Source organism: Erinaceus europaeus, chromosome 17 (genome assembly GCF_950295315.1).
Source record: "Erinaceus europaeus chromosome 17, mEriEur2.1, whole genome shotgun sequence".
Classification (NCBI taxonomy): domain Eukaryota; kingdom Metazoa; phylum Chordata; class Mammalia; order Eulipotyphla; family Erinaceidae; genus Erinaceus; species Erinaceus europaeus.
This window is the reverse complement of record NC_080178.1, coordinates 2,056,856-2,083,394: the sequence shown is the minus strand read 5'-3', so window position 1 is coordinate 2,083,394 and position 26,539 is coordinate 2,056,856. Positions and strand designations below refer to the sequence as shown.

Here is a 26,539-nt window from a genome sequence, read left to right as displayed (position 1 = left end):
CAGAGGCGGTTAATGCGTTTATTACCGAGAACGTCACGCTGCAGTTTCTAAGATTTACATCCGAAAGAGCAGACGGTATTTACATGCAATAGACAGGTCAAGAGAACCTCGTCGTGGTGCCATCTCCACTGTGGTTGTTCCAAATCACATTAAATACATAATACTCTCGCCCCCCATGTTAAAAGCTCACTCTCCCTTCCTTTGTCTGCAGGGATGGCCACCGCCGAGTCAACACGGCCGGGATCTGCACTGGGCAGCGGCTGGGCTTAGTGCCTGATGCCTGCCCGAGGCAGAAGGGCTCCTGTACCACATGTCAACGGGGTGGGCATGGCGGGGACTGGTGGCTCTGACCCCACCCATCCATTCTTGCTTTTAAGAACAGAACCAAATCTTTGGTCCCACGGGGTGGCACTGTGACACGACACCAGTGAAACCAGCGTGGGCTCTGTGCCCGCCGCCCGTCCACCTGCCATGGGGGAGTCCACCAGACAGTGTGGACCCCCCACCCCAGAGCACACGGCCTTCGCCTCATGGGAGTCAGCCTTGCCCGGCGCCACTCAGGTGGTGCCCTCTCCTCTTGGGGACAGACGTCACTCTCCTAGCCACCAGGGCGGGTCAGCTGCCTCCATGGGGGGATTCTGGGGCAAATGCTACACTATCCCTTGGTCCCTGTTTCTGAAAGGTCCCTGGAAAGCAGTGGGCTGAGGGGGCCCCCTGGGGACAGGGAGGCAGGGGGTGGGGTGGGGTAGGGTGGACACACACACACACACACACACACACGTCAGGGTAAGCCCGCCCTCCCACGACTGTCCCAAAGGCCTGCCCCCACCCTCTCGTTCAGAGGCTGTTGTTTTTAAGGCACTGGATTCAAACACGTGCGGGTGTGGTAAAACTAAAATGAGCTTCTGCAAACAAGGGATGTCAAATGGGAGTGACAGCCACCCGTGACCAGGCGTTCCTGTTAGTACGTTACTTGTGCGTCTGTGACAGTGTCTTCCTCTCAGCCTGTGGTGCTCGCCTCCGGGGACAGGAATTCCAATACCCTCAGGGACCTAGGTTCCAGCCAGGAAGGGAGCCGGTCTTGCCACAGCCCCCCAGGGACCCCTGGTGGGCCCCAAAAGATCCCCGCAGCCTGGAGTCCCTGGGGTGCCCACTTTTCCAGGAAAAAAAAAAACACAAAGCTGAGGGCGATGCTCTTATCCATCTGAAAGGAACCCCTGGGTTTTAAAAGGCAATTTCGAATCCAATTTCAATCTGCTATTTTTCCTTTTTTTTCTTTTCTTTTCTTTTTTCTTTGCTCTGTGGTCAGGAGGGACCATCTCCAGCAGCTGCATCCAGGGGTCACTTTTTGGAGTTGGGGCAGGAGTTGGGGCTGAAGCTGAACAGTGTGATGATGTCTCGCATGGCTTCCTTCAAGTGCTGGCCGAAGCGGTGTGAGTCCTGGGGGCGGGCGGACACCACAGCGCACGTCATGGTGGGACCCACCCAGCCCTGGTTGGAGACCTCACCCAGAAAACCCACCTCCTTTTTCATTTCAGAGGAGCACTGCTCCCGAAAGAGAGGCCAGGAGGGGCTCCGGGCAGCCGTGCACCTGCTCAAATGCACAAGCCAACATGAGGAAGGACCCGGGTTTGAGTCCCCATTCCCCACCTGCAAGGAGGGGTGCTTCATGAGCAGTGAAGCAGGTCTGCAGGTGTCTATCTCTCCCTCCCCTCCTAATTTCTCTCTGCTGTGTCAAATAAAACAAGAAAGGATAGAAAGAAAAAAAATGGAAAAATGGCATCTGGAATCAGCGGGTTCGTAGTACAGGCATCAAGCCCCAGCAAAACCCCTGTGGCATTAAAAAAAAAAAAAAAGTAGTCCAGGAGAAGGTGCAGAGGAAAAAGCACTGGGCTGTCAAACACAAGGTCCCAAGTTCAATCCCCAGCAGCACAGGTACCAGAGTGATGTCGGGTTCTTTCTCTCTCTCCTATCTCCCTCATTAATTAATAGATAACATCTTTAAAAAAGATGATTTAAAAAAAGGAGAAAAGGGTCAGTGTGTGGGGGCACCTTCAGGAGAGGGGCAGCAGGGACGTACCGTCTCAGGACAGGAAAACTTGGACGAGATGTGGAAGTTGATGAGGTTCTCGCCCACGAGGATGTACGACACACCATAGCCATCGTCGGCGACCTGCGAAGAGGGAGGAGGAGGCACTAGCTGACTTTTAGCCTGTGGGACCTCCGGGGGAGACGGTGGGGTGGTAGGGAGGGAGGCAGGAGAAAGAGGGAAGAGGGGAGAGAGACTAAGTGGAAAGAGGAGGAAGGGAAGATGAGCCCTTGCCAAGAGAGAGGAGAGACCCCACAGCCCTGCCCACCCTCCATGGGCTCCCTGGGTGCTGTGCAGGGTGCTGAGAGAGGAGAGACCCCACAGCCCTGCCCACCCTCCATGGGCTCCCTGGGTGCTGTGCAGGGTGCTGAGAGAGGAGAGACCCACAGCCCTGCCCACCCTCCATGGGGCTCCCTGGGTGCTGTGCAGGGTGCTGAGAGAGGAGAGACCCCACAGCCCTGCCCACCCTCCATGGGCTCCCTGGGTGCTGTGCAGGGTGCTGAGAGAGGAGAGACCCCACAGCCCTGCCCACCCTCCATGGGCTCCCTGGGTGCTGTGCAGGGTGCTGAGAGAGGAGACACCCCACAGCCCTGCCCACCCTCCATGGGCTCCCTGGGTGCTATGCAGGGTGCTGAGGGAGGTGAGGCCTGGTCAGGCCTGAGGGGGAGGGTGGCAGGCTGCTGGGCCTCAGCTGAGTCACTGGCCACTCACCGGCCCGAAGCCGCCCCCGCTGGACACGTACTGCGGGTTCCTCTCCAGGTCAAACAGCTCCACTTGCTGCTGCGGAGTCTGGCTGGTGGACAACCTCCAGGGCTCCGACAAGACCTGGCGTCGAGACACCGGGGTGACCACAGGGCAGTGTCCCCGGCCCCAGCTTCGACTGTGGGGGTGGCACACGGGGCTCCACGGTCTCTGGGCTACGTCAGACACCACAGACCTCAGGACTGCAGGGGGTGGGCAGTGGTGCAGGGAGATCCTTGGCCAGAGGCTCACTGGCCGTGTGTGTGTGTGAAGCCCTGGGTTCGAAACCCAGCAGTGCATCTGCTGAGCTGGTGTGCGAGTATCCGTCTCTCACACAAGATAATTCAGTACATCGTTCAAAACATCATGTGGGCCCGGGCGGGGGCACAGCAGGCTAGCACACATGCTACTATGCACAGGACCAGGGTTTGAGCCCCCGTTCCCGACCTGCAGGTATTTCTCTGTCTCTCTCCCTCTCTATCTTCCCATCTCTCTGTCCTATCAAAGAAAATAGAACAAAATTTAAAAAAAGAAAGAAGAGAAAGAAATGGCCACTGGGAGTAATAGATTTATCGCACTGGCACCGAGCCTCAGTGATAACCTTGCAGGCGATAAAAATAAATGAATAAAATAAAAAATATTTTTGAAATGAATGTAAAGGAATTAGCCAGAACGATAACGACACAGCAGTTATGCAGACAACTGGTCCCAGGTTTGATTCCAGGCACAACCATTTGGCAGAGGAGAGCAGTTTTCTGGTAAGATTAAAAAATTGGGAGCCGGGCGGTGGCGCAGCGGGTTAAGCGCACGTGGCGCAAAGCGCAGGGACCGGCTCGAGGATCCCGGTTCGAGCCCCCGGCTCCCCACCTGCAGGGGAGTCGCTTCCCAGGCGGTGAAGCAGATCTGCAGGTGTCTGTCTTTCTCGCCCCCTCTCTGTCTTCCCCTCCTCTCTCCATTTCTCTCTGTCCTGTCCAACAATGACATCAGTAACAACAATAACAACTATAACAACAATAAAAAACAAGGGCAATAAAAGGGAAAATAAATAAATATAAAAAAAATTGAGCAGAGGGTGCTGGGCAGTGGTGCACCTGGTCAAGTGCACACAGCACCTGCAGCGGGGTCACTTCCCAAGTGGTAAAGCAGGTCTGCAGGTGTCTCTCTGTCTCTCCTTCTCTCTATCCCCACTCTCCCCCCTCAATTTCTGTTCTGTTGACTACAACGAAAAAAAAGGTGTGGGGAATGTCTGCCGGGAGCAGAGGATTCATAGTGTCAGCACTGAACCCCAAACTCCCCAAACAGTGGAGGCAAAATAAATAAATAAATAGCCAGTACTAAGAAGCGCTCCAGGGAGTTGGGCGGTAGTGCAGCGGGTTAAGCGCAGGTGGCACAAAGCGCAAAGACCGGAGTAAGGATCCCAGTTCGAGCCCCCGGCTCCCCACCTGCAGGGGAGTCGCTTCACAGGCGGTGAAGCAGGTCTGCAGGTGTCTGTCTTTCTCTCCCCCTCTCTGTCTTCCCCTCCTCTCTCCATTTCTCTCTGTCCTGTCCAACAACAATGACATCAATAACAACAATAATAACTACAACAATAAAAAAGAAGGGCAACAAGAGGGAATAAAAAAAAAAAAGCGTGTTCCAAGGCCAACTGTGTCAGCCCTCGTGTCCTAGGTTTGAACCCTGGCATCATGTGAGAAGGCCACAGCACTGGAGGGACTGGAGGAAGACCTGGGACTGTGCTGTGTCCGTCCATCTGTCTGTGCCTGAATGAACACGTGTGCTCAAAGCAGACCTGCAGCAAGAGAACGTCTCCCACCGTGATGGACGTTAAGCTCAGAGAGCCGACAACTTGGCCACGGTTGGGGTCCCGGCTGCACCCACCTGCCAGGCTGCCCCAGGAAGACGGGCACTGACCTCCTTGAGGAAGGGGGAGTCCACGGCCAGGTACTTGGACACCACGTAGAGGCAGAAGAGGTGGCGGTCGATGCCGGAGCCCGTCATGGCCAGGCGGTAGAGATGCTGGTGCTTCTCTGAGGCCAGTTTGAAGAGCTTGAGTCTCTGTTCCACCTGGGTGGCAGACAGGGGGCATGAGCAGCGTCCAAACCACAGGCTGAGACCCAGAAGCCCCCACAGACTAGGGGCTGAGACGTAGGTGGGGCTCCGGGGCAGCTGGCAGGGAGCCGGGGACCCCTGCCCATCCCCAGATTCCTGCTGAAAATGGACAGAGGGACCAGAGGCCGGGGGACAGCGGGACGGGCATCGGCTTTAAAAAAAAGAAGGGGGGGAGTCGGGCTGTAGCGCAGCGGGTTAAGTGCAGGTGGCGCAAAGCACAAGGACCAGCATAAGGATCCCGTTTCGAACCCCGGCTCCCCACCTGCAGGGGAGTCGCTTCACAGGCGGTGAAGCAGGTCTGCAGGTGTCTATCTTTCTCTCCTCCTCTCTGTCTTCCCCTCCTCTCTCCATTTCTCTCTGTCCTATGCAACAACGACAACAATAATAACTACAACAATAAAACAACAAGGGCAACAAAAGGGAATAAATAAATAAAATAAATATAAAAAAAGAAGGGGATAATAAATATATATAAAGAAAATAAAGAAACAGGTGGTCTGGGAGGTGGTGCAGTAGATAAAGCATTGGTCTCTCAAGCATGAGGTCCTGAGTTCAATCCCCAGTAGCACATGTACCAGAGTGATACCTGCTTCTTTCTCTCTCTATCTCCTTCTGTCTCTCTCATAAATAAATAAATAAATATTTTAAAGAAAGAAAGCAAGAGCCACCACGGGTTTCCGTAGTGCCGGCACTGAGTCAGGCGAGGACCCTGGTAGCACTAAGAATGAGCTGTACAGGTGTGGGGCCCCGGGGCCAGGCCAGACACACCGCCCTGGGCACCTCCTCCTCCGATGATTCTTGGGGGCCAGAGGGCCCGTGCCCCAACTCCAACCTCCTGCACAGAGATTCGCCCTGGGGCCCAGCAGAGCGCAGCAGGGCGGCCCGTGCACAGCTGGTGGGGAGGAGCCCCCCACGGTCCTTACCGTCTGGTCAGGGGCCGCCATGGCCAGCACGAAGCTGCAGGACTCGCGGGTGCAGGAACGCACTGTCTCTGTCCTCCCCTCTCGGAAGAGCCGGGTCATGGAGGCCTCGTACGTCAGGCAGAATTTGCCCATGTCCTGGGGAGGGGAGGGTTTGAGCAGGCGGGCAGCCAGGGTGCCTGGGGGGGGGGCAGGCGATAGCCATAGGGGGCAGGGTGCAGAGTCCATGGCCAGCGACAGGGTTTAGTCATTGTGAGTTTTTACACAAGCCGAAACAGCAGGCGGAGGGCGCTGGGGCTGGGCAGGGGTGTATGTGTATGTGTGTGTGTATGTCTGGGTAACCGTGTGTGTGTGTGTGTGTGTGTGTGTGTCTGGGTAACCGTGTGTGTGTGTGTGTGTGTGTGTGTGTGTGTGTGTGTGTATGTCTGGGTAACCCTGTGTGTGTGTGTCTGGGTAACCGTGTGTGTGTGTGTGTGTGTGTGTGTGTGTGTGTGTGTGTGTGTGTGTGTGTGTATGTCTGGGTAACCCTGTGTGTGTGTGTCTGGGTAACCGTGTGTGTGTGTGTGTGTGTGTGTGTGTCTGGGTAACCCAGTTCTAGTTCCAGCTTCATCCGATCCCATAACACAAACCCCTGTCTTGCACAACTGCCCATGTGTAAGTGCCCATGTTAGTATACATGACAAGACCCATCTGCGATGACTCGCAGACATCAGGAGCCACTGGGGACGCCGGGCGTGTTTGTGTCTCATGTCTGAGCAGTGCTGAGAATGATTCGGCAGAGACTGGGGCTGGTGGAGACAGCATAAAGGTTATGCAAGGAGACTCTTTCTTGTGTCTGAGGCCCCAAAATCCCAGGTTCAGTTTCCCCACACCAGAACTATTGGGGACCAGGTGGTGGAGCACCTGGTTAAGTGCTCACAGGGCACAAGGACTCAGGTTCAAGCCCCTGGTCCCCACCTGCAGGGGGGAAGCTTCATGAGTGGTAAAGCAGGGCTGTAGGTGTCTGTCTCTCTATATCACCTTCCTTCCTAATTTCTCCCTGCCTCTATTCAATAATACATAACAAAATAAGTAAGTAATTTAAAAAGGAGAGGGCTCTCCTGGTTGAACACACATGTCACAATACACAAGGCCCTGGGTTTGAGCCCCCAGTCCCCACCTGCAGAGAGAAAGCTTTGCGAGTGGTGAAGCAGGGCTGCAGGTGTCTCTGTCTCTCCCTTCCCTCTTGATTTCTGGCTGTCTCTGCTCAATAAAGATAATAAAAATTTAAAACAAATAAAAGATTTACTTAAAAAAATAAAGGCGGGGACTGGAGGTCCCAGGGGACAGGGACAGGTCTGGGCCAGGGACACAGCTCAGCAGTTCAGTGCCTGCCCGGCACGCAGGAGGCCCCAGCACCGCACGCCGGCACCGAGGGCCTCCAGGGGTGGGGACGGTGCTTGCTCACAATATTCACCACCAACAACAGAGAATAACATCTGGACAGGGAAGGCAGATCAGCAGCGTCACACACGTGTGAGGCCCCGGGTTGGTTAAATGAAATTAAGGGGAAAAAAAAAAAAAAACCAAAAAAGTTAACGTAGCACACAAGATGCAAAGTCCGTTTGAAGGCCACTCTTTGACGCCCAGTTTCTGGCGGGTAAGTACACACGGGGCAGAACCATGCACCATCCCCCATTGTTAAGAAACGCCCAGCTAGAGACGCCCCGAACGAGTGCTGGTGCTCAGTGCCCTCGCAGAGCCAAGCCGACGGCGCCCACAGCCACCCCCGCCCCTCCGTTAACCTGCGGAGGCCGTCTGGGCAGAGCCGCCTCTAGTCTCGGCCAGCACGTGTCCCAATTCTAAGGAGCAGGACCAAAAGACACAGGTGATCAAGATGTTGACGGGGTGGGTGGGACACCGACACGTCAGGTGTGACAGGTGCTAAGGGTTGCAGGGCCTCTGGGGGCCTCGGCTGGCGGAGTTCATCTCCATCTAACTATCTGAACTGAGGAGGAACCATTCTGCCTCCACAGCTGTTCCTGTTCTGTCCTGGAGGGAGCTCTTGCCTACTCATGCTATTCACTCATTCATTCACTCACTCACTCACTCACTCACTCATTGTGGGGCAGAGTCTGCACTCAGACTCTTCTGCGGTCTCCTCTGATTGAACTACAGTCTGACCCGGGTGTGGGGAGACAGCCATTGGAAATAAGTATTTGCGGGAGGGGGCCAGGTGGTGACGTACCCGGTTAAGCGCACATAGTACGATGTGCAAGGACTGGAGCAAAGGTCTAGGTTCAAGCCCCCGGCTCCCCACCTGCAGGGGGTCATTGCATGAGTGGTGAAGCAGGGCTGCAGGAGTCTATCTATCTCTCCCTCTCTATCTACCCCCCCAATTTCTCTCTGTCCTATCAAATAAAATAGAAGAAGAAAAGAAAAAATGGCCACCAGGAGTGTGGATTCATAGTGCCAGCACCAAATTCCAGATAACTCTGGAGGCAAAATGAAAGAAAAAGGAAGGGAGGGAGGGAGAGAGGGAGGGAGGGAGGGAGGGAGGGAATAAGTATTTGGGGGTGGGGGCGGGTGGGGGCACACCTGGTTAAGAAAACATAATAATAAACACAAGAATCCAAACAAGACCTGACTTCAAGCCCCTGGTAGTGGGGAAGCTTCACAAGTGGTGAAGCAGGGCTGCAGGTGTCTCCCTCTCTAGCTCCCCACTCCTCTCTCAATCTCTCTCTGTACTACCGAATAATAATATATTTTTTAAATCAGAAAAAATGGCCACTGGGAGCAGTGGATTTGTAGTGCCAGCACCAAGCCCCAGTGATAAGTCTGGTGGCAATAAAAAAGTAATAAAAATAAAATAAAGAGAATAAGCATTTGGGGGCTAGGAGACCGCTCACCGGGTAGAGTACAGGTCTTCCTTGTGTGAGGGCCTGGGTTCAAACCCTGGGACCGCATAGGAGCTCCCTGGACAGCACTGTGTGATGGGGCAGTGCTAGGGGGTCTCTCCCTTCCCTATGTCTCCCTCTGCGCCCCCCCAAAAATGGATAGAGGGGAGCTGGGCGGTAGCGCAGCAGGTTAAGCACATACATTGCAAAGCGCAAGGACCGGCATAAGCATAAGGATCCCGGTTGGAGCCCCTGGCTCCCCACCTGCAGGGGAGTCGCTTCCCAGGCGGTGAAGCAGCTCTGCAGGTGTCTGTCTTTCTCTCCCCCTCTCTGTCTTCCCCTCCTCTCTCCATTTCTCTCTGTCCTATCCAACAACAATGACATCACTAACAACAACAATAATAACCACAACAAGGCTATAACAATAAGGGCAACAAAAGGGGGGGGGAATGAACAGAAAAAAAGCATTGGGCTGGGAGGCTGTCTGGAGTATCACACATGCACAAGGCTCCACATTCACTCCCCAGACACAAATTAGAAGATATAAAGAGGAACAGGCAGTGGCACAGTGAGAAGAGAGCACATGTCACCATGCGCAAGGACAAAGGTTCAAGCCCCCAATCCCCACCTGCAGAGGGAAAGCGTCACGAGGGCTGGTGGAGCTGTGCTGTGGGTGTCTCTCTTTCTGTCTCCATCTCTCACCTTCTAGCAAAGAAAAAGAAAAAAACCAAATTGGTGGCCACCAGGAGCGGTGGAATAGTGCTGGCACTAAGCCTGAGCCATGAGCACGGGCAGACAGCATCATGGTTCTGCAAACAGACTCTCCTGCCTGAGGCTCCAAAGTCCCAGGTTCAATCCCCTGCACCACCATCAGCCAGAGCTGAGCAGGGCTCTGGTTAAAAACAAACAGACAGACAAAGCCTCAGCCATCACCCCGGTGTCCAATATTAAATAAACTAAAATGTCAAGAAAAAAGAAAGGGATCCTTCGGATTGAAGCCGCTGTGCCTCCCCTTCCTCGGCCCCCCCAGAAACCAGGAGCCGCCCAGCCCTGGGCTGGCACTCCCTCCCTGCCCCACCTGCACTCACAGGGTCTCCACTGCAAGCCAGCCCAGTACTTCCTGGGGGGCCGGCGGAGCCCCCCCTCGTGGCAGAGGAGCTCAAAGTTCTGAGACGTCAAGCCACCCGCTATTTCCCCAAGCCCGGGACCTGTGTCCTCTGCAGGCAGAGCAGAGATGCCCCCTCGTGCCTTAGCCGGGGCTTCCGGTCCCCCAGGGCATTTTTTTTTTTTTTGCCTCCAGGGTTATTGCTGGGGCTTGGTGCCTGCACCACGAATCCACTGCTCCTGGAGACCATTTTTTCCCGTTTTGTTGCCCTTGTTGTTTTATCATTGTTGTGGTTATTATTATTATTGTTGTTGTTGTTGCTGTCATTGGATAGGACAGAGAGAAATGGAGAGAGGAGGAGAAGACAGAGAGGAGGAGAGAAAGACAGACACCTGCAGACCTACTTCAACGCCTGTGAAGCGACTCTCCTGCAGGTGGGGAGCCAGGGGCTCCAACCGGGATCCTTATGCTGGTCCTTGTGCTTTGTGCCCCGTTCCCCCAGGGCAGTTCTGCAGGGAGCCCCCAGCCCCGGCCCCGCCTCACCTTGTAGTGAGCCAGCTGCAGAGCCAACTGCACGAAGGCGTCCGGGCTGGTGCGACACTTCTTGATCAGTCCTTTCCCAAACGAGTCGAAGGGGAAGGAGTGAAAGTCCACATCGTTGGCCAGGACGTCAGCGCTGCCCAGGGATGCCTGGATCACCTCCTGACACTGCAGGTGGAGGAGGATGGGAGAAGGGTCAGCCCACCGCCCCCAAGAAGCCCACCAGGAGCAGACACTCTCTCCCACGAGCTACCACCCGGCCCCAGTCCTGCTGAGGCCCCCTCCCCCCGCTGTGAGAGCAGCCCTGGAGACACTGGGGAGAAGGCAGGGGGGAGGTCAGACCCTCCAGGTCAGGGCAGGGCTGGGGGAAGCACCTGTCTCGCATGAGGGTATGAGCCCCTGGGTTTGATACATGATACTGAATATAAATAATAAAGAACAAGGGAGTTGGGCGGTAGCACACTGGATTAAACGCAGGTGGTACAAAGCACAAGGACCGGCATGAGGATCCTGGTTCGAGCCCCCGGCTCCCCACCTGCAGGGGAGTTGCTTCACGGGCGGTGAAGCAGGTCTGCAGGTGTCTGTCTTTCTCTCCCCTCTCTCTCTGTCTTCCCCTCCTCTCTCCATTTCTCTCTGTCTTAGCCAACGACAACGATATCAATAACAACAACAATAATTACAACAATAAAACAAGGGCAACAAAAGGAAATAAATATTAAAAAATCAAATAATAAAGAACAAAACCAAACAGTATTATAGAGGTAGAGAAATGCTTCTCCCTCTCATTCATTAAATAAAAAGGTGTGATCTGGGAGGTGGCACAATGGATAAAGCACTGAACTCTCAAGCATGAGGTCCCAAGTTCAACCCTCAGCAGCACATGTACCGGTGTGATGTCTGGCTCTTTCTCTCTCTCCTCCTATCATTCTCATTAATTAATAAATAAAATATTGATAATAAATAAACAGACAAGAGTCAATCATTAAATAAAAACGTGCAACACGGGGGCTGTGTTTGTAGTGCCAGCACCGAGCTCCAGTGAGTACAGGCAAAAAGAAAAAGAAAAACGTGCAGTACCAAAAATGGCACCAATTTTCCTACATTGAAGAATCATCTTTAAACATTAACAAAATATCTTTGTTTATTTTTAATGAAAGAAATACAGAGAGTCCAGAGCCCTGCTCAGCACTGTCTGCTACTGGTGCTGGGGACTGAACCTGGGACCTCAGAGCCTCAAACAGGAGAGTTTTCTTAAATTTATTTATTTATTTATTTATTTATTCATTTATGAGAAAGAAAATAGGAGAGAGAAAGAACCAGACATCACTCTGGTACATGTGCTGCCGGGGATCGAACTCAGAACCTCATGCTTGAGAGTCCAAAGCTTTATCACTGCGCCACCTCCCAGATCACATGTTTTTTAATATTTTTATTTATTTACTGCTCAATAGAGACAGTGAGGAACAGAGAGAGGAGGGGGCAGACAGAGAGGAAAGGAGACAGAGGACACCTGCAAGCCTGTTTCACCACTCATGAAGCTTTCCTCCTGCAGGTGGGGACCAGGGATTTGAACCCAGGTCCTTGCGCACTGTAACATGAGCACCTAACCAGTGGCGCCACCATCTGGTCCCACAGGCAGAACCACAATCCTTGTCTTCCCAGCCCAATTTCACATATTTTTAAAGATTTATTTACTAACATAAAAATGGGGGGGAGGGAAGAGAGAGAGAGAGATTGAGTGCATCACTGGCACACACAATGCCAGGGGTCAAATCCAACCTCATGCTTCCAAGTCCGCAGTTCTAGCCACTGCACCACCTCCCGGCCTGTAGAGCTGGTGTTTCTTGCCCCCAAGTGCCTTCTGGAAAGACCCTCCAGCAGGTGCACCTGAGTCTTCTCTCTGCCCTCTTCCTCATTAATTAATCTACCAACCTTAAGGTAACCATAAAAAATGAGAAGCCAAGGGCCAGGTGATGGCGCACCTGGCTAAGCGCTCACATTACAGAGCACAAGGACCCAGGTTCAGGTCCCCGGTCCTCACCTGCAGGGGGAAAGCTTCATGAGTGGTGGAGCAGGGCTGCAAGTGTCTGTCTGTCTCTCTCCCTCTCCCTTCTCAATTTCTCTCTGTCTCTACCCAATAATCAATAAATCAATCAATAAATGAAATGAGAAAGCAAAATTCACAGTTTAACCATTACAGATTGGCATTCTGAATATTTCTTTCTTTTCTTAAAGAGTTTTTTAAAATATTTATTTCTTTATTCACTTTTGTTGCCCTTGTTTTATTGTTGTAGTTATTATTGCTGTTGTTATTGATATTGTCGTTGTTGGATAGGACAGAGAGAAATGGAGAGAGGAGGGGAAGACAGAGAGGGGGAGAGAAAGACAGACACCTGCAGACCTGCTTCACCGCTTGTGAAGCGACTCCCCTGCAGGTGGGGAGCCGGGGGCTCAAACCAGGATCCTTCTGCCGGTCCTTGCGCTTCGTGCCACATGCGCTTAGCCCACTGTGCTAGCACCCAACTCCCCATTTTGAATATTTCACCTCTGAAAGGAAGTGATGTTTAATGTAGTTTTCTTTTATTTTTTTTTCCCCAGAGCCTTGCTCAGCTCTGGCTGATGGTGGTGCTGGAGATTGAACTTAGGAGCTTTGAACTTAGGAAACACTGACAGGTCCCTCTCCTGGGTCACCCCCAGAACATTCGATGCTCCGGGAGGAGGGAAAAAGTATCTCCGAAAGCTGGAGCCCAAAAGCTGTGAGATGCGTTATCTATTAATTTTTAAAAATATTTCTTTATTCCCTTTTATTGCCCTTGTTTTATTGTTGTAGTTATTATTGCTGTTGTCGTCATCTTTATTGGATAGGACAGAGAGAAATGGAGAGAGGAGGGGAAGACAGAGAGGAGGAGAGAAAGATAGACACCTGCAGACCTGCTTCACCGCCTGTGAAGCGACTCCCCTGCAGGTGGGGAGCCGGGGGCTCGAACCGGGATCCTTACGCCGGTCCTTGCGCTTTGCGCCACGTGCGCTTAATCTGCTGCGCTAACGCCTGACTCCCCATCTATTAACTTTTAAATTTGGTGCCAGACACCCAGCCCAGGGCCTCAGGCAGCCGCCTCCCCAACCCTCAGCAGGAGATTGGGACCCCACCCACCCACAGGTTGGTGCGAGGGACCCGGACTCACGGCCTCGGGGATGTCCCACTGCAGCCTGGTGGGCGCAGGGATGTTCTGGTTGATGTCACCTTTGCAGTGGCCGTCCTCTGTGTAGCCCAGCTGGAAGCAGTCGGTGCTCATGACGTACTGCGGGGGCAGGAGGGGACACAGGGAGTGAGGAGGGGGTGGCAGGGAGCACCGGCTCGGACAAGCCGGGATTCCGCTGCCTACACACCTCTGCCCCACTCCCGGCAGCCGGCCCGTTTCATCATCCTGTGACGCTCCCCGCCCCCCTGCAGGTGGGGGCTCAAACCCAGACCCACCTGCAGGGGGAAAACTTCACCAGTAAAGCAGGGCTTCAGGGGTCTCTCTGTCTCTCTCCCTCTCCCCCTCTCAATTTCTCTGTCTCTATCCAATATTCAATAAATATATAAAAAGAAGGAAATGAAGGGAGGAAGGAAGGGAGGGAGGGAGGGAGGAAGGGAGGGAACCAAGTGGGTTTCAGATCTGCCTCGAAATCACTGAATTAGAACCAGCTGCCGTTTTTTGATGCCACATCTCTCTGGAGGTGACGTTAGGGGCTTCACCGGCCGGCAGGAGGGAGGGGAGGTCGGCCCTGAGGCCAGGAGTCAGGAGATGACAGAATCCCCGCTCTCCAGTCAGACAGCGTCCCCCGCACAGGCTTCACCAGGGGGCCTCAGACCTGCACCCCCATGTCCACAGGCGTGGGGGGGGGCGCCCACCTCACCTCCCAGAGGTGGCCCACGATGGGGGCGTCGGCCCAGGAATGCTCCGCGTTCAGGCCTATCTTGCCATTTTTAAAGACGATGAACGTGAAGGATTTGTCAAACCACCTGCAAAGGGGGCAGAGCAGGTTGGCAGAGCGTGAGTGGGAAAGGTCACGGGCCCCAGAGAGCACCGGGGTTCTGCAGACAGACTCTCCTGCCTGAGGCTCCGAGGCCAGATGTTCAGTCCCCAGCACCGCCATCAGCCAGAGCTCAGCAGGGCTCTGGGCTCTCTCTTTCTCTCCCATTAAAACAAGTGAAAGAGCCGGATAACGGCACACCAGGTTGAACACACACAATGCCTTGCACAAGGACCCGGGTCCAAACTCCTACTCCCCTCCTCACCGGGGAGCTTCAGGCAAGAGGAAGTCCTGCTGCAAGTATCTTTCTCTCTCTCCCTCCCTCCCCCTCTCTCTCTTAATTTTTTTTTTCTCGCAGGTGGCGCAAAGCACAAGGACCGGCATAAGGATCCCAGTTCGAGCCCCCGATTCCCCACCTGCAGGGGAGTCGCTTCACAGGCGGTGAAGCAGGTCTGCAGGTGTCTGTCTTTCTCTCCCCCTCTCTGTCTTCCCCTCCTCTCTCCATTTCTCTCTGTCCTATCCAACAACATCAGCAATAACAACAACAATAATAACTACAAGAATAAAACTAGGGCAACAAAAGGGAATAAATATTTTTTTAAATTTCCCCACCCGCAGGAGAAAAGCTTTGTGAGTGGTGAAGCAAGTCTGCAGGTGTCTCTCTGTCTCTCCCTCTCTATCTCCCCCTCCTCCCCTCAATTTTGGCTGTCTCAGTCCAATAAATAAATAAATAAAGATAATTTTTTTAAAAGTTTAAATTATCTTTTTTTAAATATTTCTTTATTTTCCCTTTTGCCCTTGTTGTTTTTTATTGTTGTTGTAGTTATTTATATCGTTGTTACTGGGGAGCCAGGGCTCAAACTGGGATTATTACGCCGGTCCTTGTGCTTTGCGCCATGTGCGTTTAACCCGCTGCGCTACCGCCAGACTCCTTAAATTGTCTTTTTAAAAAAAATTTTTTTAATTATCTTTTATTTATTGATTGGATAGAGACAGCCAGAAATCGAGAGGGAAGGGAGGGATAGAGAAGGGGAGAGACAGAGAGACACCTGCAGCCCTGCTTCATCACTTGTGAAGCTTTCCCCCTGCAGGTGGGGACTGGGGGCTCGAACCCGGGTCCTTGCACACTGTGACATGTGCGCTCAACCAGGTGCACCACCACCCGGCCCCTAAAATATCTTTATTAGCTACAGACAGCCAGAAATCGAGAGGGAAGGGGAGGATGGAGAGGGAGGGAGACAGAGAGACTCCTGCACCACTGCCTCCCCACTCGCGAAGCTTCCCCCCTGCAGGTGGGGACCGGGGTCTTGAACGGGCTCTCTCTCTCCCTCTCTTCTTTATTTCTTCTACCTCCCCCTACTCTCTCTCTCTCTCTCTCTCTCTCTCTCTCGCTCTCTTTCTTGCTTCCAGAATCATCACTGGTGCTTGGAGCTGGCATTATGAATCCATTGCTCCTGGTGGCCATTTTTCTCATTTTGTTGGACAGGACAGAGAGAAATGGACAGAGAAGGGGGAGACAGAGAGGGAGAGAGACAGAGAGACACCTGCAGACCTGCTTCACCACTTGGGAAGCTTACCCCCTGCAGGTGGGGAGCCGGGGCTTGAACTCAGATCCCTGCACGGGTGCTTGCGCTTTGTACTATGTGTGCTTAACCCAGTGTGCCACTGCCTGGGCCCCTCTTCCTCTGTCTCCACCTCCCCTATCAACTTCCCTGTCCTGTCAAGACTAATTAATAATAATAATAATAATAATAATAATAATAATAATTTCCAAAAGAGGGTTTGGAGTCTAAGAGTTTGAAAAGGTGAAAACAGCAGCCTGGGAGGAGGCAGAGTGGATAGAGCTTTGGCCTCTCAGACACAAGGTCCCGGGTCCCATCCCTGGCGTCTCCTATGCCGGTGGGCTTCTCTCGTCCCTCACAGAGACGAGCCCATGAAAGACACAAATGCGCGAACTGATGGCCCTGGGGCGGGTGGCTCCTCTCCTTGGCACCTGCCCACCCACGGCTGGTGGCCTAGCAAACCTCCCGCCGGGTAGAAGCCCCAGTGAGTGAGTGCCCCCCCACCCTGCCCCACGGCCCCCCCGTCTGAGGGGAAGCAGTGCTCACCTGTCGTAGCACCTGCCGTGCAGGAGAGACTTGGCGTAGCTGTCCATGGAGGTCACCGGGTCCTCCTGGCGGTAGCCCTGCTCTGTCTCGTCCAGGGTGACGAAGAAGGCGGCCTTCTCTACCGCGTCCAGAGACTGCTTGTTCTTCCCGCGGGCGAAGTGGGCCTGGCGGCACTTGGCCCAGGGCACTCTGTGGGGAGGGGACCGCCTGCAGCTACTGGGGAGAGCTTCCCCTGGCGCTGTGTTGCTCCCATGTGGTGCTGGGGCTCAAGCTTGGGCTGTATGCCTATCAGGGCAGGTGAGCTAGCTCTCTGCCCCAGACTTGGTGGAATTATTATTACTATTTGCAGCAAGGAATTTTTGCTGGGTTTTGGACCTGGATGATTCCACCACCCCTAGCATGCTTAGTTGTTGTTGTTTTATTTATTGATTGATTCCCCTTTTGTTTCCTTTGTTTTTTAAAAAAAATATTTTATTTTATTTATTTATTCCCTTTTGTTGCCCTTGTTGTTTTATTGTTGTAGTTATTATTGTTGTTGTCATCGTTGTTGCATAGGACAGAGAGAAATGGAGAGAGGAGGGGAAGACAGAGAGGAGGAGAGAAAGACAGACACCTGCAGACCTGCTTCACAACCTGTGAAGTGACTCCCCTGCAGGTGGGGAGCCGGGGTTCGAAACGGGATCCTTATACCGGTCCTTGTGCTTTGCGCCACCTGCGCTTAACCCGCTGCGCTACAGCCCGACTCCCCTCTTTGGTTTTTTTATTGTCGTAGTTATTATTGCTGTTGTTACTGATGTCATCATTGTTAGATAGGACAGAGAGAAATGGAGAGAGGAGGGGAAGACAGAGATGGGAAGAGAAAGACAGACACCTGCAGACCTGCTTCACCGCCTGGGAAGCGACTCCCCTGCAGGTGGGGAGCCGGGGGCTCGAACCGGGATCTTTACTCGGGTCCTTGCGCTTTACATAACTGTTATTATTATTATTTTAGATGTGGGGAGGAGACAGAGAGACAAGAGAAAAACACCACAGCACTGCTCCACCACTCCCTGAAGCTTACCCTCTGCACCGTGCCCCCACGTGGCGCCCAGAGGCTCGAACCTGGGTTCTGCCTCGCCCAGCGTGCACTCTACTGCGTGACCCATCTCTCTGGCCCAAGCCGGGCAGATTCTTGGCGGCTAAAAGGCATCTCCCACGTGGCTGCGATTTCTCTAGCTGCAGCGTCCGGCCTCACCCCTGCTGGACACCCCCGGGGTGGCCTCACGTGGGGGACGGGACGGGACGTGTCTCTGCTGCCCCCAGATCAGGGGACACCCGGCCGCCCAGGACCCAGCGCAGCGGCGGGAGTCGCACCTGTCGCCCGCAGTGAGGGCCGCCAGCCGCTCCTCGCCGGGCTGCGGCTCCGAGGGGTCGTCCAGGACGCGCTGCATCTGCTGCTCCAGCTCGCGGGGCCGCAGCAGCCGGCCGTCGTGGTACAGCCACACCTTGAAGTAGCGGCCCCGGTGGAACACCACCAGGTGCCTGCTGTCCCGCACGTGCTGGATGGTGTCTGCGGGACACATGCTTCAGGCCCGGCCCCCGCCAGGGCTCGGGGACCCCACGGGCCAGGGCACAGCCCCCTCCCGTCCCCTCACAAAATAGACAGAGTGAGTCTCGAGGACAGGCAGACGGCACGGGGGTTCTGCAAAAGACCCTCCTGCCTGAGGCTCTGAGGGCCCAGGTTCGATTCCCAGCACCACCATCAGCCAGAGCTCAACAGGGCTCTAGGAAGATAATAACAGTAATCACGATAATAATGATTCTGGGAGTCGGCGGTGGCGCAGCGGGTTAAGCGCAGGTGGCACAAAGCGCAAGGACCGATGTACGGTTCCTGGTTTGAGCCCCCGGCTCCCCACCTGCAGGGGAGTCGCTTCACAGGCGGTGAAGCAGGTCTGCGGGTGTCTGTCTTTCTCTCCCTCTCTCTGTCTTCCCCTCCTCTCCCCATTTCTCTGTCCTATCCAATAACAACAACAACTACAACACAATAAAAAACAACAAGGGCAACAAAAGGGAAAATAAATAAAATATATATAAAAAAAGTTAAAAGACAGGGAAAAAAAAGACCAAGGAAATGGAGCAGAAGGAATGTTCACAGAAGATTAGCCCCCCCCCCCCCCAGCCCCCCAGCATGCTTCTGTTCCCGGCTCCTGGCTCCAAGGATTAGGACAGAAACCCCCCACCCCAACACACACACACACACACACACACACACACACACACACACACACTCACCGCTCTCCTCGCCCGGGATCCGGGAAGTGTTGAACATCCGCTCCCACTGAGCTGAGCAGAGCGGGATGGTGGATCCCAGCAGACGGATCTGGAAGGGGAGGTGTGTATGTTTCAAACAGGCCGAGACCTCTAACGCAAGGGGCGGGCAGCCGGCCAGGCTGCACACAGGGAACCGGGAGGGGGCTGAACGTCTTCCCAGACCTTCCACAGAACGCTGACCCCAGGGCCGGGGCTCTGCAGGAAGCCTGTGCCTCTCTCCCAGGTGAGGCCCCGGGTCAGACATCACACCACAGAACAGCAACGGGCACAGCGCTGGGAGGTTCCGTGGATGGCAGCGAGGTACTGAGGTCTCTCTCCTCGATGCCTGTCTGAATCTCTCTCTCCCTCCTCTCTCTCCCTTTCTCTCCTCTCTCTCTCTCTCTCTCATGTATATTTGCTCCCAGTGCTGTTGCTGGGGCTTCATACCAGCACCACTACAAATCAACTGCTCCTGGCGGTCATTTTTTCTTTTAAGGCTTTTTAAAAAAAAAAAAAAAAAGATTTCACTTATTTATTTATGAGAAAGGAGACAGAGAGAAGGAACCAGACGCCACCCTGGCACATGTGCTGCCAGGGACTGAACTCGGGACCTCCTGCTCAAGAGTCCAGTGCTTTATCCACTGCGCCACCTCTCGGACCACAGCGACCATTTTTCCATTGTACTGGATAGGACCGAGAGAAACCGAGAGGGCAAGGGGAGACAGAGAGAGGGCGACAGAAAAATAGACAACTGCGGACCTGCCGATATATCAGAGGGGCCGGCCGGGCGGTGAGTCACCCAGCAAAGTGGACACCTTACCAGCTGTGTGTGAGAAGCTGAGTCCCAGCACCCCGTCCCCACCTGCAGGGAGAAGTTTCACGAGTGGAGTGGTGAAGCAGGGCTGCAGGTGTCTCTCTGTCTCTGCTTCTTACCCTCAACCAGAAAAAGTCACTGAGGTCAATGGAGTCGTGCAGGCGACCGAGCCCAGGGATAATCCTCATGGCAAATGAAGAATAATACTTTTTAAAAATCACATAAGAGAGGGAGTCGGGCGGTGGCGCAGCGGGTTAAGCGCACGTGGCACAAAGCGCAGGGACCGGCGTAAGGATCCCGGTTCGAGCCCCCGGCTCCCCACCTGCAGGGGGGTCGCTTCACAGGCGGTGAAGCAGGTCTGCAGGTGTCTGTCTTTCTCTCCCCTTCTCTCCATTTCTCTCTGTCCTAACAACAACGACATCAACAGAAACAATAATAACCACAACAACAACAACAAAAGAACAAGGGCAACAAAACGGAAATAAATAAATAAATAATTTAAAAGAAAAATCAGTGTGAGCCTCGACAAGATACAGCATCTCAGCAGAGCACTAGGCTTCCACACGAGTGGCCCTGGGTTCAATCCCCAGCACCACCCACCCACCCACAGCCAGAGCTGAGCAGTATTTCGAGAAGAGAAAAAAAAAACCACGATGACTCAGCTAGGGAAGCTCAGGATTGGCACTCTGACATCCCCCCTCCCCACCACACACACACACTCACACACACACACACACACAAACACATACACACGCACACACACATACACTCACAAACACATACACTCACACACACACACACTCATACACACACACACACTCATACACACACACACACTCACACACACACAAACACACATACACACATGCACACACACACACTCACACACACACACATACACTCACACACACATACACTCACACACATACATACACACACATAAACTCACACACACATACATACACACATACATACACACTCACACACACATAATCACACACAATACACACACACTCACACACATACACATATACTCACACACACATATACACTCACACACACATACATACACACACATAAACTCACACTCACACACATACATACACACATACATACACACTCACACACACATAATCACACACAATACACACACACTCACACATATACACATACACTCACACATATATACACACACTCACACACACATACTCTCTCACACACACACATACATTCTCTCACACACACTTATACACACACACACACACACTTACACAGACACACACACACACTCACACACATACATTCTCACACACACACACACTTACACACACACTCACACTCACATACTCACACACACACTCACATACATACACTCACACACTCATACACACACACTCACACTCACTCACACAGCTCTCAGGGGACGAGCAGAGGCAAGCCTCGAACCCTGGCACCCACCGGCTTGATCTCCTCACGGTCCAGCTTGCGGCGGTACTGCAGGATGGCGTGGATGGTGTTGCCGGCGCGCGCGGCCTGGATGTGCGTGGGGGTGATGTAGAGAAGGTCCTGGGGGGACATGCGGTGGCGGGCGGGGTCACCTCCTCCTCCGGGGAGGGGTGCACAGGAGGACTCCCTCCACACCACCCCACAACCCTTCTCTCAGGTCGAGGCTGTTGTCGATGGGGAGTGGGGTTCAAGGCAGTGAAGCACGTAATAAGGGGAGGAGGGGCTGGCCTTGCCACGCGGGAGCTCCCGGGTTCGAGCCCTGGCACTGGCATCACTGCACTAGAGGGAGGCTCCACGGAGGGGGTGGGGCGGTGCTGTGAGGTCTCCCCCTTTCTCTCTGACTCTTGTCCTCTATCTACAATAAAAAAATGTCTTACGGGTGGTGGTATACCTGGTCAAGCACACATGCTAGTCACAGTGCGCAAGGACCCTGGTCCCCACCTGCAGGGGGCGCGCTTTACAAGTGGTGAAGCAGGGCTGCGGGTGTCTCTCTATCTCTCTCCCTCCCATTTCATTTCATTTCATTTCATGTCATTATTTTTGCCTCCAAGGTCATCGCTGGGGCTCAGTGCCTGCAGAAGGTGGGAGTTCCGGCTTCTGTAACTGCTTCTCTGCTGGACATGGGGGTCGGCAGGTGGCTCCATATCCCCGGCCTGTTTCTATCTTTCCCTAGTGGGACAGGGCCCTGGGGAGGTGTAACTGCAGGAGAGAAAGACAAATGACTGGGAGTCGGGCGGCAGCGCAGCAGGTTAAGCACACCTGGCGCAAAGCCCAAGGACCGACGTAAGGATCCTGGTTCGAGCCCCCGGCTCCCCACCTGCAGGGGAGTCTGTTCACAAGCAGTGAAGCAGGTCTGCAGGTGTCTATCTCTCCCTCTCTCTGTCTTCTCCTCCTCTCCCCATTTCTCTCTGTCCTATCCCATAACAACAATAATAACTACAACAATAAAACAACAAGGGCAACAAAAAGGATATTAATGAAAGAAAGAAAGAAAGAAAGAAAGAAAGAAAGAAAGAAAGAAAGAAAGAAAAAAAGAAAGAAAGACAAATGACTAAGAAAGAGAACTGGGGAGAGGAGGAAGAGGAGCGAAGTCCACGTATCGAAGATCAGAAAGAGAAAGGATGGGGGCCCAAACTCCAAACTTGGGGTGGGGTTGGGGGTGGGGGGCTTCCAGCAAACCCCAGACCCATGTCCCAGGAAGACGGGGGTGGGGGGGGAGTCAGGGAGAGGAGACTCATGCTGAGGCCTGGAGGCTAATGCAGCCCTTGCAGGGGGCCTCTCGGTCCCTAAGCTCTGGGGACGGGGGTGGGGGCGCGTGATACAGACGGACGCAAGTCCCAGTACTGTCTGTTCCCGGGAGAGAGCCCAGACTCAGACGCAGCCAGGGAGGGGCTCCTGCTCTCAGCAGCGGAACTTCCGTCCTGCTTTCTCTTTGCTGTTGGGGGGCACACACTGGGCCGTCTCTGGTGCCCCACGTGAGGGGTCCCGGGCCCTGGGGGTACTCACCATGGCGTAGTAGTTACTGTTGACCATCAGAGGCCCGCGACCCCGCAGGTAGACGTACTCCTCCCACCAGTCGCTCACCTGCAGGACACGAGAGAGTGAAGGCCGACTCAGCGGGGCTCCGGGATGTTCCAGAGAGAGCGACCACAATGCAATGGGGCAGGGACAGAGGGCGTGTGGGAACAGACTTTGACACCCAGACTGGGGGTGGGGGACAGGGACACACATCTCACTGGGCTCCAGGCGGTGGGTTCAAGTCCCAGCACCAGGAGGCAGCATCAAGAAGGCTATCGTGAAGCGGGGTTGTGGTCTCTCTCCACTCTCTCTCTCTGTCTCCCCCTCTCTCCTCTCTCATTCCCTCCTTCCTCTCAAGATTAATAACAATAAATGAAAATGGGGTCGGGTGGTGGTGTGCCGGATTAAGTGCGCATAGTGAAGCACAAGACCCACTCAAGGAACCCAGCTTGAGCCCCCTGCCCTCTACCTGCAGGGAGGTCGCTTCCCAGGCGGTGAAGCAGGTCTGCAGGTGTCTGTCTTTCTCTCCCCCTCTCTGTCTCCCCCTCCCCTGTCAATTTCTCTCTGTCCTAGGCAACAAAATGGGAAAAAATGGCTGCTAGGAGCAGTGGACTTGTAGTGTAGGCACCCAGCCCCAGCAATAACCCTGGAGGAAAAAAGGAAGGAGGAGGAAGGAAGGAAGGGAGGGAGGGAGGAAGGAAGGAAGGGAGGGAGGGAGGGAGGGAGGGAGGAAGGAAGGGAGGGAGGAAGGAAGGGAGGGAGGGAGGGAGGGAGGAAGGAAGGAAGGGAGGGAGGGAGGGAGGAAGGAAGGAAGGAAGGAAGGGAGGGAGGAAGGAAGGAAGGAAGGGAGGGAGGGAGGGAGGAAGGGAGGGAGGAAGGAAGGGAGGGAGGGAGGAAGGAAGGAAGGGAGGGAGGGAGGGAGGAAGGAAGGGAGGGAGGGAGGGAGGGAGGGAGGGAGGAAGGAAGGGAGGGAGGAAGGAAGGGAGGGAGGGAGGGAGGGAGGAAGGAAGGAAGAAGGAAGGGAGGGAGGGAGGGAGGAAGGAAGGAAGGAAGGGAGGGAGGAAGGAAGGAAGGAAGGGAGGAGGAAGGAAGGAGGGAGGGAGGGAGGGAGGGAGGAAGGGAGGGAGGAAGGAAGGGAGGGAGGGAGGAAGGAAGGAAGGGAGGGAGGGAGGGAGGAAGGAAGGAAGGAAGGAAGGGAGGGAGGAAGGAAGGAAGGAAGGGAGGAAGGAAGGAAGGGAGGGAGGGAGGGAGGAAGGAAGGAAGGGAGGGAGGGAGGAAGGAAGGGAGGGAGGGAGGGAGGAAGGAAGGGAGGAAGGAAGGAAGGAAGGAAGGGAGGAAGGAAGGAAGGAAGGAAGGGAGGGAGGGAGGAAGGAAGGAAGGAAGGGAGGGAGGAAGGAAGGAAGGGAGGGAGGGAGGAAGGAAGGAAGGAAAGGAGGGAGGGAGGAAGGAAGGGAGGAAGGAAGGAAGGAAGGAAGGGAGGGAGGAAGGAAGGAAGGAAGGGAGGGAGGAAGGAAGGAAGGAAGGAAGGGAGGAAGGAAGGAAGGAAGGAAGGAAGGAAGGGAGGAAGGAAGGAAGGGAGGAAGGAAGGAAGGAAGGAAGGAAGGGAGGAAGGAAGGAAGGAAGGAAGGAAGGGAGGAAGGAAGGGAGGAAGGAAAGAAGGGAGGGAGGAAGGAAGGAAGGAAGGAAGGGAGGGAGGAAGGAAGGAAGGAAGGAAGGGAGGGAGGAAGGAAGGAAGGGAGGGAGGGAGGAAGGAAGGAAGGAAGGGAAGGAGGGAGGAAGGAAGGAAGGGAGGGAGGGAGGGAGGAAGGAAGGAAGGGAGGAAGGAAGGAAGGAAGGGAGGAAGGAAGGGAGGGAGGAAGGAAGGAAAGGAGGGAGGAAGGAAGGAAGGAAGGAAGGGAGGGAGGAAGGAAGGGAGGAAGGAAGGAAGGAAGGAAGGGAGGGAGGAAGGAAGGAAGGAAGGAAGGAAGGGAGGGAGGAAGGAAGGAAGGAAGGGAGGAAGGAAGGAAGGGAGGGAGGGAGGAAGGAAGGAAGGAAGGGAGGGAGGGAGGAAGGAAGGGAGGGAGGGAGGAAGGAAGGAAGGAGGGAGGAAGGAAGGAAGGAAGGAAGGGAGGGAGGAAGGAAGGGAGGAAGGAAGGAAGGAAGGAAGGAAGGGAGGGAGGAAGGAAGGAAGGAAGGAAGGAAGGGAGGGAGGAAGGAAGGAAGGAAGGGAGGAAGGAAGGAAGGGAGGGAGGGAGGAAGGAAGGAAGGAAGGGAGGGAGGGAGGAAGGAAGGAAGGGAGGGAGGGAGGGAGGAAGGGAGGGAGGGAGGGAGGGAGGGAGGAAGGAAGGAAGGAAGGAAGGAAGGGAGGGAGGGAGGGAAGAAGGAGGGGGAGGGAGGGAAGGGAGGGTGGGAGGGTGGGAGGGAGGGAGGAAGGAAGGAAGGAAGGAAGGAAGGAGGAAGGAAGGGAGGAAGGAAGGAAGGAAGGGAGGGAGGAAGGAAGGAAGGAAGGGAGGGAGGGAGGGAGGAAGGGAGGGTGGGAGGGAGGGAGGAAGGAAGGGAAGGAGGGAGGGAGGGAGGAAGGAAGGAAGGAAGGAAGGAGGGAAGCAAACACAGGCCTGGGAGGCAGCTCCTGGACATAGTCACATGCATATATAATAAGGATAAGAGAAAGATGGGGCAACGAGGGCAACAGAAGGGAATAAATAAATAAATAAATAAATAAATGTTTAAAAAAAAGAAAAGAAAAGAGAGAAAGATGGGGTCCGGGAGGTGGTGCAGTGAACAGGGCACCAGACACTCAAGAATGAGGTCTGCACTTCAATCCCCAGCAGCACTCTGGTTCTTTCTCTCTCTCTCCTCCCATCTTTATAATTAATAAATAAAATATTTTCAAAATAATAAAAGCGATAAGAAATAATAAAATAATAATAATAAAATAATAATAATAAAAGCGAGAAAGAGACCCCTGCAGCCCTGCTCCAGCTCGTGAAGCTTTCCCCCTGCAGGTGGGAACTAGGGCTTGAGTGGGGTCCTTGCGTGTGGTAGCGTGCGCTCCACCAGGGTCAAGGCATTGCCGTTCTCTCAGATCCTCCGTGCTGGTACGGGGTCCCAAGGAGGTCCCCAGGGTCCCCAAGGCCCTCCAGGGTAGAGATCTCTTCCTGACCACGGCCAGAGCTTCTGGGTCCAGGAACCATGTCACCCTTCATTCCTTCTTTCCTTCCCTCTCTCTTCTTTCTCTTGTTCTATCTCTCTTTCTTGTGTCTGTTTGCAAAGCTTAGGCCTCTGGCAATCACAGTGCCACTCTGTTCCCGACACAGAGATAGAGAGACAGGAGAGACGTCACAGCATGATTCCACCATCTCTGGAACTCACCCTGGTGTCCTGTATGGTGCTGCATGAGGTGCCAGGGCCTCGAGCACCAGGGCGTGACAACACGTCCACTCTGCCAGGGGAGCCACCGCCCAGCCCTGGGTCCCCTTTTTTTTTTTTCTTTTGCCTTCATGGTTATCTCTGGAGCTATGAATCCACTGTTCCTGGTAGCCATCTTTTCCCCTTCATTTTATTGGACAGGACAGAGAGAAACTGAGAGGAGAGGGAGACAAGGAGAGGGAGAGAGACAGAGAGACACCTGCAGACCTCCTTCACCACTTGTAAAGCTTCCCCCCATGCAGGTGGGGAGCAGGGGCTCAAACCGGGATCCTTCTGTGGGTCCTTGAGGTTAGTACTATGTTTGCGTAACCTGGTGTGCCACTGCCCAGACCACCCCCTGCCCCAGGTCATTTTTTAAAAATATATTTATTTAGTCATTAGTAAGAGACAGAGAGAGGAAGGAGAGAGAATGTAGTGCAGCCCTCTGGCACGTGTGACGGTGACACTCACGTAGTTGGTGGCCCACCAGGACTTCAGCTTCAGGTACCACTGCAGC

The 26,539-nt window shown here is 54.1% G+C and overlaps 1 protein-coding gene across 1 annotated transcript; it reads right to left on the bottom strand.

Annotated features, from left to right (window-relative positions):
* LOC103109690 (carnitine O-palmitoyltransferase 1, liver isoform) lies at positions 1–26,538 on the bottom strand (the record flags this gene model as incomplete). The annotated part of the gene is made up of 15 exons (XM_060177359.1): positions 1–1,440; positions 2,081–2,173; positions 2,801–2,914; positions 4,742–4,894; positions 5,863–5,997; positions 7,644–7,700; positions 10,384–10,548; positions 13,566–13,682; positions 14,284–14,389; positions 16,509–16,697; positions 17,862–18,057; positions 18,780–18,867; positions 21,070–21,177; positions 22,624–22,701; positions 26,494–26,538. Coding segments are annotated over 15 exons (1,743 nt in total), but the record flags the coding sequence as incomplete, so codon positions are not given.
* Between the last annotated feature and the right edge of the window lies 1 nt (position 26,539).